The sequence below is a fragment of the Haliotis cracherodii genome, unplaced genomic scaffold (genome assembly GCF_022045235.1).
Source record: "Haliotis cracherodii isolate W230 unplaced genomic scaffold, xgHalCrac1.p SCAF_1, whole genome shotgun sequence".
Lineage (NCBI taxonomy): Eukaryota > Metazoa > Mollusca > Gastropoda > Lepetellida > Haliotidae > Haliotis > Haliotis cracherodii.
The window spans coordinates 75,922,350-75,939,896 of NW_027266264.1; the positions used below are offsets into that span (position 1 = coordinate 75,922,350).

At 40.2% G+C, this 17,547-nt stretch overlaps 1 protein-coding gene across 3 annotated transcripts in view; it reads right to left on the minus strand.

The window, feature by feature from the left end:
* Positions 1–17,547, minus strand: part of LOC139475147 (doublecortin domain-containing protein 2C-like) — a 125,866-nt gene that overhangs the window by 50,807 nt on the left and 57,512 nt on the right. For 2 of the 3 annotated variants that reach the window (XM_071258597.1, XM_071258438.1), the window contains exon 1: positions 1,253–1,930. The exons of the other annotated variant lie outside the window; for it this stretch is intronic. In XM_071258597.1, the coding sequence (XP_071114698.1) occupies positions 1,253–1,584 (332 nt within the window). In that variant the 5' untranslated portion in view covers positions 1,585–1,930. Of the gene's footprint in view, positions 1–1,252; positions 1,931–17,547 lie in introns of those variants that run through there. 3 annotated transcript variants of the gene reach the window in all.

Genomic DNA, 17,547 nt, shown 5'->3' on the forward strand with positions numbered 1-17,547 from the left:
TTTCTATGTGAAGTTTATAGAGAGAAGCGATATTTTATCAATGGTGGTAACCTATTTTACCATCGCGGTCTCCGATCTTGTGATTGAGTATATCTTCTGCATCCACCAGCATTATTAAGTATTAAGGTAGGATATCAAGTCGGATGTTTAGCTTTAGGTCTGAGTAAAATCAGACATTAAAGGGGTTATAATGGGTTAACGGGCCATATTATCGCTGATGTAAGGGACAGCTTCCACTATATATTACGCGATATTTGCGCTACGACTAGTTGTACGATAGGCCCAGATCGATACCCATTTCAATTCACAAAGATTATATTTTAAAAATGAAACTTTTTTTAAAGATCACTAAGGTTATATTTCATATATGAAACTTGTTTACGTATGTAACATGTCTGCAACTACAGGACGATATATTACGATATACACTGCCGGGCAAAAGCAAATATACACTTGAAACTTGGAGACTAGGTTGAAAGACACCGAAATCAAATACCTCACCATCGTTAAAACCATAATTGTTTGTTTCAGGTTTAGTCATCAAAATGGGTGTGTACTTTCTTTTGTCCAGCAGTGTACACATAAGCCATATATTTGTACAACATATTATTTACAGGCCAATTCATCATGTGTGTTTATGGAATATTGCTGAGAGCGATGTTAAACAACAAACAAGACAATACTATCACAAAACTGACACCAGGTGTTAAAAAAAAGCAAAATTTGTAAAACATTCACACCGAATCCTAATCACATAGCAGAAGTAGTTCATCATTTCCCGTTTGGCTATCCGTTAAGAGGTGTTCTATAAGTATGTCCGTGTTTTTAGGGAACGATATCTTGTATGTTAGAAATACTGATGACCACTACTGGCGAGAGACGATGACTGTGTTGCCCCTTGCTATGCCGTGCATCACTGTGTGTGGTCATCGTGATTGGAATAATTGGATTGGACGAAAACATGAAACTGACATTAGGGCACAAATGGACACGATAGGTACATCTAAAATATTCCGTCAAATATGATGGCCATGTTGATCATCAGGATGACAAATATTATTCAGCCACACATTTAACGTTAAAATTAACACACTTATTTGAGCATACACGTTATATATATGGTAACCATGTTAGCGTTATTGAAGCAGTTACATTCATTTTTGTGTAACTGTATGTAAAGGATCTAATGTTATCTGTCCTTATATAACTGAAATTAAAACTATAACGCTATCATACATTAAAGGAAACTTACGATAGTCTCTTGAATGTGTCATTAGTGAGCGCCACATATTGTTGACCATCCTCTAAATCAAATAAACTGTGAATTCGAGTTCCTCTTTTGGGAGTGCTGAGTGCACGGACACTCTTCTCGCTGTGCAACTTTCTGGTGATTTCGTCCAGGAAAGCATCCTCCGTCTTAAACCTCCTCTGGCTGTAGAGCACCCTCTCACCAGGGAAGTAAGGGTTTCCGTTCAGAAAACATTTGATCCAAATGGCCCTTTCCGCGCTCTTGTGTTCGATGGAATTCAAGACAATGTCTGTTGAAGCAGAGGCAGAATTGGACATTTCTTGATCCGATTCCATTTCAACTTTAAATATTGTTCAGGTATATCAGCAAGCCTTTAGACTTAATTGAACCCCAATGTTTATTTGACAATAAAACAAGGTAGCAAGTTTCTCTGATGGTATCACATCAACACTGTAATCAGATCCTATATCTCCTGGCTATTGTCTATGTACACAAAAGCTGGGTTAATCCACGCCACGCTGAAGCCTCTGTTGTACATGACTTGGTATTCCATATAAAAGAAACAAAGTATCTGTCTCTATGTTCATACACCACGCACTGTCAGGAACAAAATGTCGATGAACGTGAAGCTAAGGCCCTCAGTCCATTAACACGCGATAGCTTCACTGGAACAGCATCCCTGCCTCCCGATGAATGATGTCTTGGAAACGGAATACACTAACACATGCGCATGCGTAGACAGCACTCAGGGGAAGTGATGCACATGGAAGCTCATCTTCCTGTGCCTGACTAAACCAGCTCGTGCAGTCAGTCGATATCTCGACAGTTGTCGCTCCGTCCTTATCAACAGACGTCTTGCAATACTAACGCCAGTTTATTACTTGTTCCAGATTTTAGTATCAATGATCTATTTACTCAATACATTCTTTTTTTGTACCATTTTTTATATTTAACATAGATTCTGTTTAATAACATCATTGGCATTGATGATTTAGCTATATATGTTGTGCTTCCATTACTGTTTTATAACCTTTGGGAAATCATAGATTTGTAGTGAGAACATGGCGTGTTATGAAATACGTCATACACATTGTCATCCACAAATATGTGAACTGTTAATGGTTATTGATTATTTCACCTTGCATGACATGTTTCTTTCATATGTTTCTTAATCAATTCTCTTCATTCACATCCAATCACAAATGTGTGGGGTGATGACTAGCAATTGAATGCCACGATTTGGAGTTTTCACGATTCGAATGTTAATGTTTTTGGTCAGGAAGCACAACACACGTTGGTTCAAGCAGAGAACAATTATCATTGGATTACGTAAATCGGTGCTTTAGCGACAAAAAGCGACAAAGCCCTGCCAAAAGCAGAGTCTATTGTTCGATTACAACTACACCATGAGCATGTGTCATGAACCCCTATCACACAGTGATGATCTCAGATGTTCGCGAAAAGGTGAGCGTATCCTCCCCCAGCGTTGATACCTGTGCTAGTTGCTAGTTGTCTGCCAAAACATTTCTAGATGTCCGCCTTTGAAGACTTTCCTTTACTTTTCTATCAATAAATGCGCTCTCACCATCCAAACTTCAAGGTTTTCTTTGTCAAAACTATGCAGCCTCCTACTTTGTGAATGAATTGACGAAGAAAAAAATCTATTTTTTTGGCCAAACCCCTAAACTATTCATGAACTATAGACTTGTATTTGATGGAAGCCTCGGTTATGTAAGAAAATGTGAGTACCGTGTTTTCGTCATTTCTAGCAGTATTTCAGAAATATCACAGCAGGTATAAATGTACAAGGTTTGCTGTGAAACGTTATTGTTTCATTTGCAAGTACTGAAGTAGTGGATTTATATCTATTTAATCCTTCAAAGACATTTAAGGACATATACTTTCAGAGATTATTCCAGAAGTGGTTATGAAGGCACACAACTTTGCTTTCCTGTTTCTCATCGCCTTACTGACTGCAAACGTGTTGCTAACGAAGAATAAAAATCAGACGAAAAATATGCAGAATACAAAACAATCCTGAGATTGTTTATTGATAAAATATTCCGACTTTGTATGCTTCACAGAGGAATAGCGTAAAGTTCAACTGGGAACACGGCGTTTCTATTGTATGCTATGTGTGAGTGGCGGGTGGTATCGATAGAACAGGGCATGCTTATATCTTTTCTCTAATACCTGGCGTCATCACTGATTTTCAATGATTCGTTCATAATATTTTCACCATTATGTTGCCTTTTAAGCCCAATGAATTTTGTTTCGGCAAAACATTTCTGGCTTTGGCGTTTTATGTTTCCTTCTTATGATTTATTAAGGGAACTAAACAAAATATAAAAGAGCAAAACAAATTCCCCTTTTTAGTATCCTAGCATTAAACTATGACATGCATATTTGTCAGGAACGATGCAAACAATACCATAGTTCATCGCGCCCGGAAGTCATGGTGGGACATGGTCAACAACAATGCTGCGGTTGTCATAATAAAAATGAATTTCTAATCCACAACATGAAATCTAATCTCAAAACACCTCCAGGTAGTACTTTGAGCAAACACCATCAGCTTCTAACCCCCTACCCGAGATAAGTATATTATGTCGTGTATAAACTGAAATACACAATCCCCATATATGTCTCGGAGGTTGACCTACCCTCTCAGGCCAACACTGGACGACTTAGAGTGATCAGACTACGGTCATTCATACAACACACTCTCCCCAGTACTTGGTATGTGTCATACACGACTTATCTCTGGCTAGTGTCCTTATCGATAAACTAGAGATCAATATTGATCGATTTCATTATCGATATTGAACTGCCCCTTGGTCAGGAAGGGTTATTTGTGTTGAGGTATCACATGTGAGTGGTTCTTGATCTGGATTTACATATAAGGAGATTTACAATCTATTCTTTTGTGTTATGTATAGTGACGAAAAAGAAAGGGGGTCACAATATATTCTGCATTAAGGGATTTGTACACAATAGGAATAATCATGTTATTCCACTCATATGAGAGTCACTGATAAAGGGCAATAATCTGACATACATGTATAATGATTATATGTACAGCTAGCTGGTTAAACGGTACAGTATGTTAGTTGGATACTTTGCTGTTATGGGCAGTGCACTTGTCACCTTGGAAAGGTGCGCTGCACTAGATAACAAATGACTGCTCACAAATTCAATTTTGTAAAACTGCAACAAAAGAGATATTGTCCACGTGAGTAAGCGCAGGTTATCTCACTATGACAAAACTATATGGTCCACGTGAGTAAGTGCAGATTGTCTCACTGTTGTCCACGTGTGAGAAGGTGCATGTGATGTGTCTCAGCAGGACTAAGAGGTATTGTCCACGTGTGAGAAGGTGCATGTGACATGTCTCAGTAGGACTCAGAGGTGTTGTCCACGTGTGAGAAGGTGCATGTGACATGTCTCAGTAGGACTAAGAGGTATTGTCCACGTGTGAGAAGGTGCATGTGATGTGTCTCAGCAGGACTAAGAGGTATTGTCCACGTGTGAGAAGGTGCATGTGACATGTCTCAGTAGGACTCAGAGGTGTTGTCCACGTGTGAGAAGGTGCATGTGACATGTCTCAGTAGGACTAAGAGGTATTGTCCAGGTGTACAGGCACAGGTTATCAGTACACTATGTCTGAACCTTTGCTGAAAGCAGCATTACTCAGTCACATACTTTCAAACATTTTTTATGACTATACTATCCATATTTTAACAGATAATTATTTTGGAAAGGAAAGTTGTTCAACCGATCAACAAACATAACCATCAGTCACTGTTATGCAAGGCAAAGGGGGCACGTTCTTCACATTTAACGAAACCTTTGTCCCGATATTCACCATAAGAAACCAGAAACTTGAGATCGATTGATAAATATAAAAAAAATCACCGGTCTGTAACTATCGTGATGAGAAAAGTTATGTTATATATAATTCTTAATTGGTCATACCTCAGTTTTCATATGCACACCTACTCTACTAATACTACAGATCTATTGATTTTGTTGTTTTTATAAAGGCTATAGTTTTCTCGCTTCCTTGATCAATCCCTTCAATGGAAGGAACATGGAGCAAAGGATATTTGCTTATACGCCATCCTTTTATAGGTCTATTTACATTGGCCAACAACTCGGCCAGTCGATGTGGGGGCATATGGGGTGAGCTAACACAGACTTTGTAAACACACAGCTTTCTCTAGATAGACGCTCATATATGGCACGACACGCGAGGTACTATACTTTGTTAAGACACAAAGACACCCGGATGTCGCTTGTCATCACTGAGGTCATCAGAACAGATTGTCCTTCCATACAGCCCATTCTCCTTCTCCGAATGTGTACACACAAAACATGTTCTTATGTCGCGGTGACCCAGTGAATGTATCTGAATGTAAACAAACAGACTGACCACTAAGCGATTTTATAGAATATATCGAAACGTTTCCATGTACAAGTCCACTGAGACAAGGCATGGTAAAAGTAGCCAATCCTGAACATATGGCAGTAATTTGCACCAATCTGATCGCTGAGATGCGAATCATTTGATAACGGTGCATAGCAACTGGGCAATTAGATGGTAGGTGTGTTAGTAAATTACCTACTACCAACTACCTGATGTAACAAGAGGACGGATATTCTCCGACAACGTCGATGACCTCGCATCACAGATGATTAATTATTGAACCATTCTTCCAATCAGCCTGACCCAATCACCGGGGTGAGAAAGACCACAGCACGCCATGCCTCCAGCCGATGTATACATAATGTATACCCACACTTGGGAGGGTGATGTGATGCCAATCAAGGAACATTATGTAGGCATGCAATTTTGAAATGGATTTTTTTGGCATTATTGATCCCATTAATGTTTGTCATATTTGGTTTGATTCTAACTACATATATATTTCAAGAGCATATTCCATGTATTATCATTTGCGTCATGTCAACCAGTGTTTGGATTCCGAGCGAGGAAGGTCCATAGTGAATAAAAGGAACAAAGCCCTTCCTATAATCATTACAATATTTCCGACTATATCATAACCATGTGTTTATGAGTCACTATAAAAAAGGGGTGGTGGTCGGGTAGCCTAGTGGTTAAAGCGTTAGCTCGTCACGCCGAAGACCCGGATTCGATTCCCGACATGGGTACAATGTGTGAAGCCCATTTCTGGTGTCCCCCGCCGTGACATTGCTGGAATATTGCTAAAAGCGGCGTAAACCCTCACTCACTCACTATAAAATAGTGATGACACCCGGTGTTTGCAAAAAGGTGAGCGTGTCCTGTCCTATAGTGACATCCGTCACAAACACATGCAGTGGCAAGTCAAATGTCATCTAAACAAGCCAGGGAACATAAATCATGGTACAACAATATATATAGGGAACTACACCTGACTGATGCGTCAAGTTTGAAAATGTCCTCCACATGTTTACTGTAAACCCTTTGACACTCTTACCAATACTGGTGTAACCTAATATGTATGTCGTTACCTTGAGTAGACGTGATTGGATCGGGTGGTCAAACTTTGTGGCCGGACGGCGAGGGTCTTTGCTCAGTGCATAAACCACTGGTTTGTCTGGCCTACCGCAACGTTACCAAAACGTACAAGCAAAAAAAAACAACAAAAAGATTGCTGACTTTGGTTGCTGGCGATTAGGTGCCTCACTCACTCTGGCAGTGTGGGTTCGAATCCCGGAAGGGACTCAACCCCAATATTTACGAGAATCTGTACTTTACTAAAAAAAAAGTGTTATCCCAAATGTAACATTTGACCACTTTCTAAATGGTATTGAGTTCATAATATATTTAAGGATAAAAGTGTTGAGGTAGTCGCAAGACCGCTGTCTCGGATTCACCAATGGTGTTACTATTTTCGCCCCAAGGTGTTCAGTTATCTCGGTAGTGATGGTATTGTACATACATAAGACATGAACTGGGACGACACGTCGGTGTACCAGGTAACTAACGGGAGACTGAGCAGGACAAAGCCAGGTATCCGCCCCAGGCCACTCGAATACCTGATTTAGTGTCATGTTAAGCGGCCAGATCAAAGCTATCCCTCTGCGCGAAACGTACAAGTATCTACGCGTCATAGTACTGATTCAGCGGGCGATTGGCAGGGAAGAGATTACGTCGAAAGTTAGCCAGTAATTGACGTAAACTGGAATTGTGTTACACGATCACATCACGGAGAAACATCATAAATAGTTTCTCAACCAAACCGTGGCATAGTGTTGCTTTGTCTCTATAGTTACACTAAACATTGTTTGTAAACGTTGTAAGTTTACAACTTTTCTAAATATGTACGATGTGGATGTGTCTCTATGATTCTAAGTACTGAACAACCGTAGATTTGTTACAACATGTGTCAGCGGGTTCATCTCTGTAAGCACTGAGAATGTTTCTGTATTCAATAGTTCACTTATCCACGTGGCATACTGACTCCGAGCCGACCAGTCCTTGTTTTATCCCCTTAATCTTGAGCGCCAGGTAAGGTAACAAAAAGTACCATCTTTTAACGTCTTTTGGTATGAAACTGCCGGATATCGAACCCCCGACCTTTCACCACGGAGGCGACTGACTAATCATCATCATCATCATCATCATCATTAATATGTAGCCTTCAATGTCCAAAACTAAAGATTAAGGAACAAAAAAGTACACCAAGCAAAAAATAAATAAATAAAATTATTCTACACAAAAACTTAATTACAGAAACTGACTAGACTTACACCAACAATTATATGGCTCGTTTTATTACCAAGTAAAATGCCATGTACTATTCGTCCATGAAAGTCCCGTCCTGATGTTTGTATTTGGATCTATTTAAATCATCTCTCTTTGATTATCAATTTCACACAACGATGCAGGTGCTAGATGAACTCAACGACCCGTATGGTGAAATGTGCAATAAAATATTAACATATTCTGTAAACAAGGGACTCTACAGCTTGTACTTTAACTCAGCCACCATAAACCCGTAATATTATCATTACAGCGCAGAGCCTAGATACGCCGTTGTACACAAAACTGTATGTTGGCAACGAAATTGATCATACCAATAAAACTATTGAACGCATTGTGTTGTGTTTTGATAGACACGTTGTTGAAGGGATAATCAAGCAGAATGTTGTATTGAATAATGGTCTTGAAAAAGAACTTTCCCATTAAAGTGTTTTTATTGAAACAAAAGTTTAGAAGGACCCGCCCTTAGACAGCAAATGGTTCTGAATACATGATGCAAAACCCGTTGTGCAGTTGGAACGTGCTACAATGTTTCACGCTGGGCCATATGGATAACAAACCCGCAATATATTGAGACGTATATATACGTGAACAGTGAATGAATTACACTTTGGAAATAAAAACGTGTTTTGCATGGAGATTTATGGCCCTCTCCAGGAGAACACCAGCAGCACTGGGGTGTGATGTGTAAAGCGTCTTTATCCCAGGCCGAACTATCAGGGGGTCCAGAGCTATCATAGAGTCGGGCTCTACAGCCACATTACAATAATACAGTCATATAAAAATGGTACTGTCATATAACTACAGGATTATAACAATATGACAGTCCATGTTCAATATTACAATCATATAGAATTATTACAACCATGTTAAAATATTACAGCCATATTTACAATAAATATTACAGACAGATCACAATAATACAGCCATGACATCACAATAATACAGCATTGATATCACAATAAAGCCATGACGTCACAACAATAGAGGCATGACGTCACAATAATACAGACATGACGTCACAATAATACAGACATGACGTCACAATGATATGACATATCGCATCATTTCACCCAATTTACAATATCATAGTCACATGAAAATAATACATCCGTATTACAATATCACCGCCCATTTCACAGCCATGTAACAAAATCACCGATATTTTACAATATTACAAACAGAAAACAATATTACAGCCATATCACGGCTGGGGACTCCTGGAATCTGCATCTCACATTGAACCGTTGTAGGCATAGATACGAGCGAACGCTTTTACCGCTCATCTAAAACAGTTCCCCGACCGTGGTCCCATTCATCTATGTCACGCACTGAAACTAAAGACGTCAACAGTAACGGTTGTTGTGTTCCATCTGATTGCTTGGAGAGTTAAGGTTTGTCAACTGACAGTTGAATACCATCGAAGCATGACTACGTTTCCAGGCGAAGTATACAAACACAGTGTTGCACGTACAACCCGCAAACACACACAACATTCAAAAATCAAAGACAGCTCATTCAAATGACAATCAATACAGAGATTCTTGATGAGGAGTTTCCAGCTTTGATTGAAAATACAAACAAAATGCCCGAACAAGCCATTACACACGAGTACAATAAAGTCAAAAAAGTTCTTTCGCACCACAAAACACATGATGGGGTTGAGAAATGTAGGTGAGTTTTTAGACGGATGTTTATAGTTTTACCTTATGACCAAATGCTGAATACTAAGAACAAGTTTCAAAAAACGTATTGTTGAATAAAGAGGTCTGAAAAGTGTCATTTTTCAGAGATTTGAAAGAGACGTTACGAGTATACATGTTAATACTCACATAACTGAAAGGTGTGGATGGCGATCAAATATCAGAATAGCGTCTAAAAGGTTTTTGACCCCAACGATTTAATGAAGTCCAGATACCCGTTGGTAGGCTGGAACCAGGTTACCAGACAGTAGTTGATGGGTTTTGAGGTGTATGGGGCGACACCAATTCGAAGGCCAGGGGTCAGAATGGTGACACACGGGGACAGGCCTGTAAATCTGAATCGTGACATCAAGAAACATAAGACCTGGAAGTCTTCATGGTGACTCCAAAACACCTGTTGCCAGACCTGGAAGTCTTCATGGTGACTCCAAAACACCTGTTGCCAGACCTGGAAGTCTTCATGGTGACTCCAAAACACTTGTTGCCAGACCTGGAAGCCGGAACTTTGACAACAAGACACCTGTTTGTAGGTCTGGTGGCGAAACCAAGACACTTGGTGGTAGGTCTGGAAGTTCGGATGGTGACAACAAGACACCTGATTTTGAGATGATGGACTCATTGGCGACACCAACACCTTAATGCAAGGCCATGTCATAATCACGACACCTACTGGCAGTCCTGGATATCTTCATGTGACAGCAAACACATGTTGCTAGATCTGGAAGTCTGAATTGTGACACCGAGACACCCGGTGATAAATATTGAAGTCCTGATGGCGACACCAAGACATCTGTTGGCAGGTCTGGGAGTCTAGATGGTGACCCCAAGAAACCTGGTGATAGGCCTGGAAGTCATGACTGCGACACCAAGATACATGATTGTAGAATGCAGGTCTTCATGGCAACACCAAGACACCTAATATGCGTCCCTGGGGTCTGAATTGTTGCATGACAACGGTTTATTGTATAGACACGCAGTGTACAGTAAAGAGGTTGTTTCACATCCAAACATAACACTATTGTTTCCATTAGTCTGGCAGCACGAGGTCGTGACAGCTCTGCGCAGCATAACCAGCTAAACCACACCAGGGAATGGTATTTACTGCTATTGCACTGCTATCAGTTGTCAGCAACATGACACCGATCAATACATAAGTGAGTGAGTGAGTATGGTTTTACGCCGCTTTTAGCAATATTCCAGCAATATCACGGCGGGGGACACCAGAAATGGGCTTTACCCATTGCACCCATGTCGGGAATCGAACCCGGGTCTTTGGCGTGACGAACGAACGCTTTAACTACTAGGCTACCCGACCGCCCCGATCAATGCATAATCAGGACTTCCAAGTTTGTATCAGGTATGTCAACTCACACTAAAAGGATTCATGGTTAACTTCATTCGTTATTTAAGGTTACCAATGTGCCCGCGTTGATACAGACATTCACATTGAAACAGAAATAATATGATATGTATTGTTTCACTTTATTAATTAAATATCGCTATGTTAACACAATGTTTCAAAGAAATAGTATATTGTGAAATACATTGTATCGTGTCCCAAACAAAGTCTCGTATCACGAGCAGAAGAACAACAAAGGCTTGTATCGTGAACACAAAATCTCGCCCCAAACAAATACATCGTATTGTGTACAAAATAGAATGTATCTTATCGTGGACATCAATCATATCCCAGAAAAGTCACGTATTGCAAGGAGAGTAACCTGTCCCGAACAAAATCTAGTATCGTGGAAACATCACGTTCTCAAATCAATCGTATCGTGTACAAAATAGCAATTCGTGAACAACAATATCTTGTCGTGTACAAAGTTTCGGATGAACACAACATCGTGCCGTTGACACAACGTATGGTGTTATGTATAACGAGGTAGATGAATCTTTTCCTCACTTCTACCCGGGATGTCGTCTTATATTTCAAGCCATGAAATCTCCAGGTTGACATACGGAGGATACAGAGGACCAATGCATGTACCCTGAGAGGTGCTTGTGCATCTGTATTTCATACAACGATTGAATGACTGACAAGATGCGTGCACACAAGTGATATGAACCACTGGAAATACCCACCCCCAATATCTCCTACCACCTTCTATATATGCTAGGGTTGGATAGGATTAGCACACACCCAGAGGTTCGACACACCTTGACGTAAAGTTCGACACACCCGGCGGAAAGTTCGACACACCATGACGTAATGTTCGACACACCCTGACGTAAAGTTCGACACAGACAGACGTAAAGTTCGACACAGACAGACGTAAAGTTCGACACACCCTGAACTAAAGTTCGACTAACCCAGAACTAAAGTTCGACACGCCCTGAACTAACTTTCGACACACCCTGAACTAAAGTTCCAATATTGGGAAGGACGCAGAAAGCAGAACCAAGAAATTGTAACAAGCCCTGATTGATTTAGTCACATTGATTATATTCTTCTCTTGACATTTCTGTAAGCGCGTGCTTCAATAAACCCAAACTCGAAACAGTAACAGAGATATTCAGTAGTGAGCACATACGAGTGTCAGTTGCCTTCCTTCACGCGTCACGTTCCTGTTACACAGCAACCACTTGAGACTTTAAATCTGTGCTCCTAACAATAGAGAACTCATTCATGGTGACACACCACACCTCGATAATTGTTGCAATCAGGGCTCACTATTTGCTTTATCCTGGTCCTAATTGACTGAAACATGAACTAGATACTACCATATTCATGACAGGGATAAAGGTGCGTATATCCTTGTGGAATGAATCTACGGTGGACATTGATCGACCCTGTGTTTGCCACTGCGGTTTCTAGGTGGGGCAGGAAAACGTGGACATCAGCGTCACCCATCACTGGGTCCAGCCAGTGGCTGTATTTCTCTTTCATGAATAATATACATGGTTCCTAGATGTGTCAGAATGAGTAGCATTTCACATCCATTTAGGATTTCATTTGTGGAGAATAACTTAACAAATCCGATACAAGGACAATGCGAGATACTCGTGTTAAACTTTACCATGCTGTTTGAAGCTGACGTTGTAGTGCAAGATACTTTGTGTGGCACCCCAGCAGGGCATGCTTATAGAAAATCTTTTAAACATATGCTTATTCCATAAACCATGTGGTTTATTTCTTATCAATATTCTAAATATTTTGTATTCAGAATAAACCTCTTAGATTTTCCACTTGGCTTGCATTCAAGCCCAACGCAAAGCAATCACCATTATTGAATATTCCTTTCACCCAAACAGTCTAGAATAGTGAGTATATTATCTCGATACACTAAGAAAAAAACATGTATGATTATGTTTAAGGTATTAAGCATTTCATAAATAGTACCTGCGTTGGCGTCATTGATTTCAGCGTCTTCACCCCAAACGCTGTACTTTGGGCACATTTAATTTACGTTTTGTCCTAGTGTCGATCATCGAAGTATGGATCCACATCTACCTCACTATATTCATATACTTCGGCGAAACTTGATTGATCATTTTGTACACAAATGTCCCGCGTGAACAAGCCGTGATAATGGCTGAAATATTGATACAAAGCGACGAAAACTGATATAATACTCACTTGTATTATTATAGAAACTAGAAACTTTATCATACAGAAAGAGAGATATTCGTTATGTTTGAAATTTGTTCCCGCTAATCATTAGTCTTGGGATTATTCATGGTTCGGAAAGCACTAAAGCACAGTATAATAACGCAGTTAAGGCATAACACTTGGACATGTTAGTTGTTTGGAATAATTATCTTTGAAACACACTATATGAACATTTTGATTTTCGGGGGAATGAGTTGTTGATTTCATGCAAATACAATTATCATTAACGTAATGATAATGATGCCACAATAAGAATGACGTCATGGTGTCTCAATGATGACGTTATGATGACTTCTCGGCACAGTTTTCAAATAAATGGGTGAGTTGGGTTTTTAACACCGCTTTTTAACAGTATTCCAGTTATATCAGCTTAATGTGGGAGGAAAGCCCCAAGTGATGCAGGTCTCAGACGTTTACAACTTCGGTGAAACCCACGAGCACGGGTATGGTGCTGACAAACCTAGAAACATAATCGGGGCAAACCAGGATTCGAACCCACAATCATAAGTTTCTGGCGTGTCCAAGGGACGCAACTCTGCACAGCGAATCGCGGCGCCTTAGACGACTGGGCCACCCGTACCCCTTTTCAAATAAAAAGACACCCTTTCTTTACAGCTCATTATAAATGTGGATATAAAAAAAAGAGAATGTGACGTGTGTGTGTGTCTCAGTGATACTGAACCTTACGAACCGTATGTCCCAGTTCAATTATTTATTGGGCGGTCGGGTAGCCTAGTGGTTAAAGCGTTCGCTCGTCACGCCGGAAGGCCCGGGTTCGATTCCCCATATGTGTACATTGTGTGAAGCTCATTTCTGGTGTCCTCCGCCGTGATATTGCTGGAATATTGCTAAAAGCGGCGTACTCACTCACTCACTCACTCATTTATTTGTTGAATATCGAAGGTTTTATGCTTGTAGCCTCCGATAATTAACACGAACTATTTAGCTACTCTCGTTTTTTGCCATTCAAAGAACAATTTTATTCGAGATTACTTTGACCCGGGGGATCAATGAGGCGCAAAGAATGTTGCAGCATACCTAACTATTGTACCGAAATAATACATCTATTAATGCGTTCAGCGGGCCAATTACCAACACACTAATCAATGCTAATTAACCTTAAGAGGAATTATGTGCTCAGGTTGTGTTTATCCACAAATTTGGGGATGCATAAACATGTGGACTTGATGTTTTCCCCTGAACGGTTGGCGATATACAATATTGATCCACAGAACCAGAACAACAACCGCGCTGATCGCCAAGACATAAAAACGAATCGAACGTCTAGTGAAGCGCCCCGTAACAGGGAACATGAACCCAAGCATCAATAATATAACAACCCGTGCTTACACAAGAAGGACATTTACGACAAAAACTGATGGCACAAATACCATCTTACCAAAATCACTGGAAGTATCGAACAAATATCAAATTTTGTACCCAATGACTTCCTATTGAAAAGAGTTGGTGCTATAGGAAAGAATAACATTTGGGTTCTTCACCATTCGGGTAATGTCAATAGTTTTTTTCACTTAGCTGATGAACTGGTTGACAGCAGGGATACACGTTCCGCCTGAATGAATGTGGATACGGTGAATGACCGTACATGACAAAGACACTCTAAGGGATAGGTCATCAAAGCTGTCTAACAATCTTTCTCTAATGAGATTGCCCTAGTAACAAATACTCGGACTACCTTTGTCCTATGTAAGGTTCTAGTCGTAAACAAATAGCCTGTGAATCGTCATTTTTATTTGGCTTAATTGGTGTTTCTTTAAACTTTTAAGGTTGTTTGTGAGCTGTTTTGGTCTAAATAGTGAGTGGTGAGTACGACTCTTTCAGCAATATTTCAGCAATATCACGACGGGGGACACCGGAAATGAGCTTCACATATTGTACCCATGTGAGGAATCGAACCCGGGTCTTTGGCGTGACGAGCTAACGCAGCCCTGTCTAAATGAATAGGATATCCATATTTCAATCACTTTATTGTTGCCCGTTTAACCACAATGGACTAGAATTTTATAGGTTGTATCGACTCGTCTGTCACAAACAGCTATCTCTTGCTGCCATGAGACAGGGATTCTATTACATGAATATATGTCAAAAGAGGAAATAATCTAAAACGAACACATGTTGATCGGAAACAGATAATTTCGAAAAAAATAATTTTGCTTGTCAATATTTCTCATTGGGGGATCGATGAGTATGTTCATTTCCGAAACATGACGCGGAGAATATAGCCAATGTGTGAAACAGTGTGCCTACGAGCGATACGCCATACCACCAAATGTGGTTGAGAATTGCCGCGAACAACCGTGATTGTATATGTTTCATGCCGCCATTTAATTTGCATTAATTCTAGCTATATCACTGCGGGGCAAATCTAAAATTGTCTACAAATACTGTCGATACGTGGGATTCGAAACCAAAATCGGGTCTTTCAGGTGACGAGCAAAGGCTTTCATCGTTAAGCTACCCTACGTCAGTCAGCACGATACCTGTAGGTTTCAGCATAGTGGTAAACATCTAAACATGTGTCTATTAGACGTCCATCTCACATTTAGGTGACACGCACTTCCGTAACTGAAAGCTGTGAGAAGAGTTTAAAGAAGCGGATAATCGAGAATGGTTGTCCACTGGCGTTGACGTTTTATATTCAACCAGCTAAATATAACTTGTTCTGACTTTGACGTCAGTGACTGCCACTTGTGTCCCACATATAATATCCTACAGGAATTTGCACAGCCACCGAGAACAATGTCAATACTGTAATATCAGTGCATGTAATTTTCGAGTGATCAAAGATCAGGAAATACAAGCTTAATCTAACTTTACATTTTTGGAGTGTCGTCAAATAGTTTTGGGGTATAAACGTAGGATCCATTAGGGAAACGGAAACCGTCGGTACTATAACTTCTGATAATACGGTTATCCGATTGGATGAATTCCATTAACGTGTAGATTTGTAATTGAGTTTTGGATAACCGTTCAACAGCCCTACAAGGTAAAGCGTTTGGTAAGTGCACCATTTAGATCGAACAGATCTGTCTTTGCTTGGTAAACAAGGAGAAAACTGCCCTACAAGTGCGAGGAAGACATTAAACACGCCTCAAGTGTGCAATCACCGATCAAACTAGATCATGCATACAGAAGAGATTAATCATACCCACTGACAACACGGTCTAATTGGGAATACACACTGAAGCATGTAGGTCCATACGGTCTTTTCGGAGTATTGCTTGGCACAAGGTCCATGTTTGACCAACACAAGGTCCATATATGACCAACACAAGGTCCGTGTTTGATCAACACATGGTCCATGATTGATCTACACAAGGTCCATGTTTGATCTACACAAGGTCCATGTTTGACCAACACATGGTCCATGATTGATCTACACAAGGTCCATGTTTGATCTACACAAGGTCCATGTTTGATCTACACAAGGTTCATGTTTGACCTGAACAAGGTCCATGTTTGATCTACACAAGGTTCATGTTTGACCTGAACAAGGTACATGAATGACCCACTCCTCTGTTATACTGTGAACAATGTCCAAGGCACCAAAATGATAAGGAAAAAACGCTCATGGATAAATAACAATCATATGTTGTTAATTACTAGATCTGCATTAGAAAAGGGAAGCATGGTATTTTAAAATATATCCCATCAATAATTCATCCTTCTGGGAAAAATACTTACTTTCATCATTGATTAATTAGTTAAGAGTACGAAGAACTCCTGCTGTTGCTTATCCAGGGACTCTATACTCGAGTTATATAGATCCCCTAGTATGTCTATGCCAGTTCTAATTAATATATGTGTTTACATCTATGGTCTGAAAATGAGCTTATTCAAGAGAATCCCAGCCGTGATTGTGACAATATCTTTAGTCCTAATAACTACCGATGTTTACTGACATATCTGGATGTTTGTCGGAGGCAGATTTTAGTCTTAGGAGTCTAACGCGGACTTTGCGGTAAGGTATATGAAGCTTTATTACACATTTACTATACATTATAAATAACTGCGCTAATCTCTCGACAGGAAGTAGATCAGAATCTGAATGGCGTCTGAAGACAGACAGCCATGTGAGGGATAGCCGATAAACTCACCCCTAGGTGGTTAATCCACCGCTTCCCCCCACAGTCCGCCCCCTTCCCCCCCCCACCACCCCACACACACCTTTATCCTATCCAGACGGAGCTGT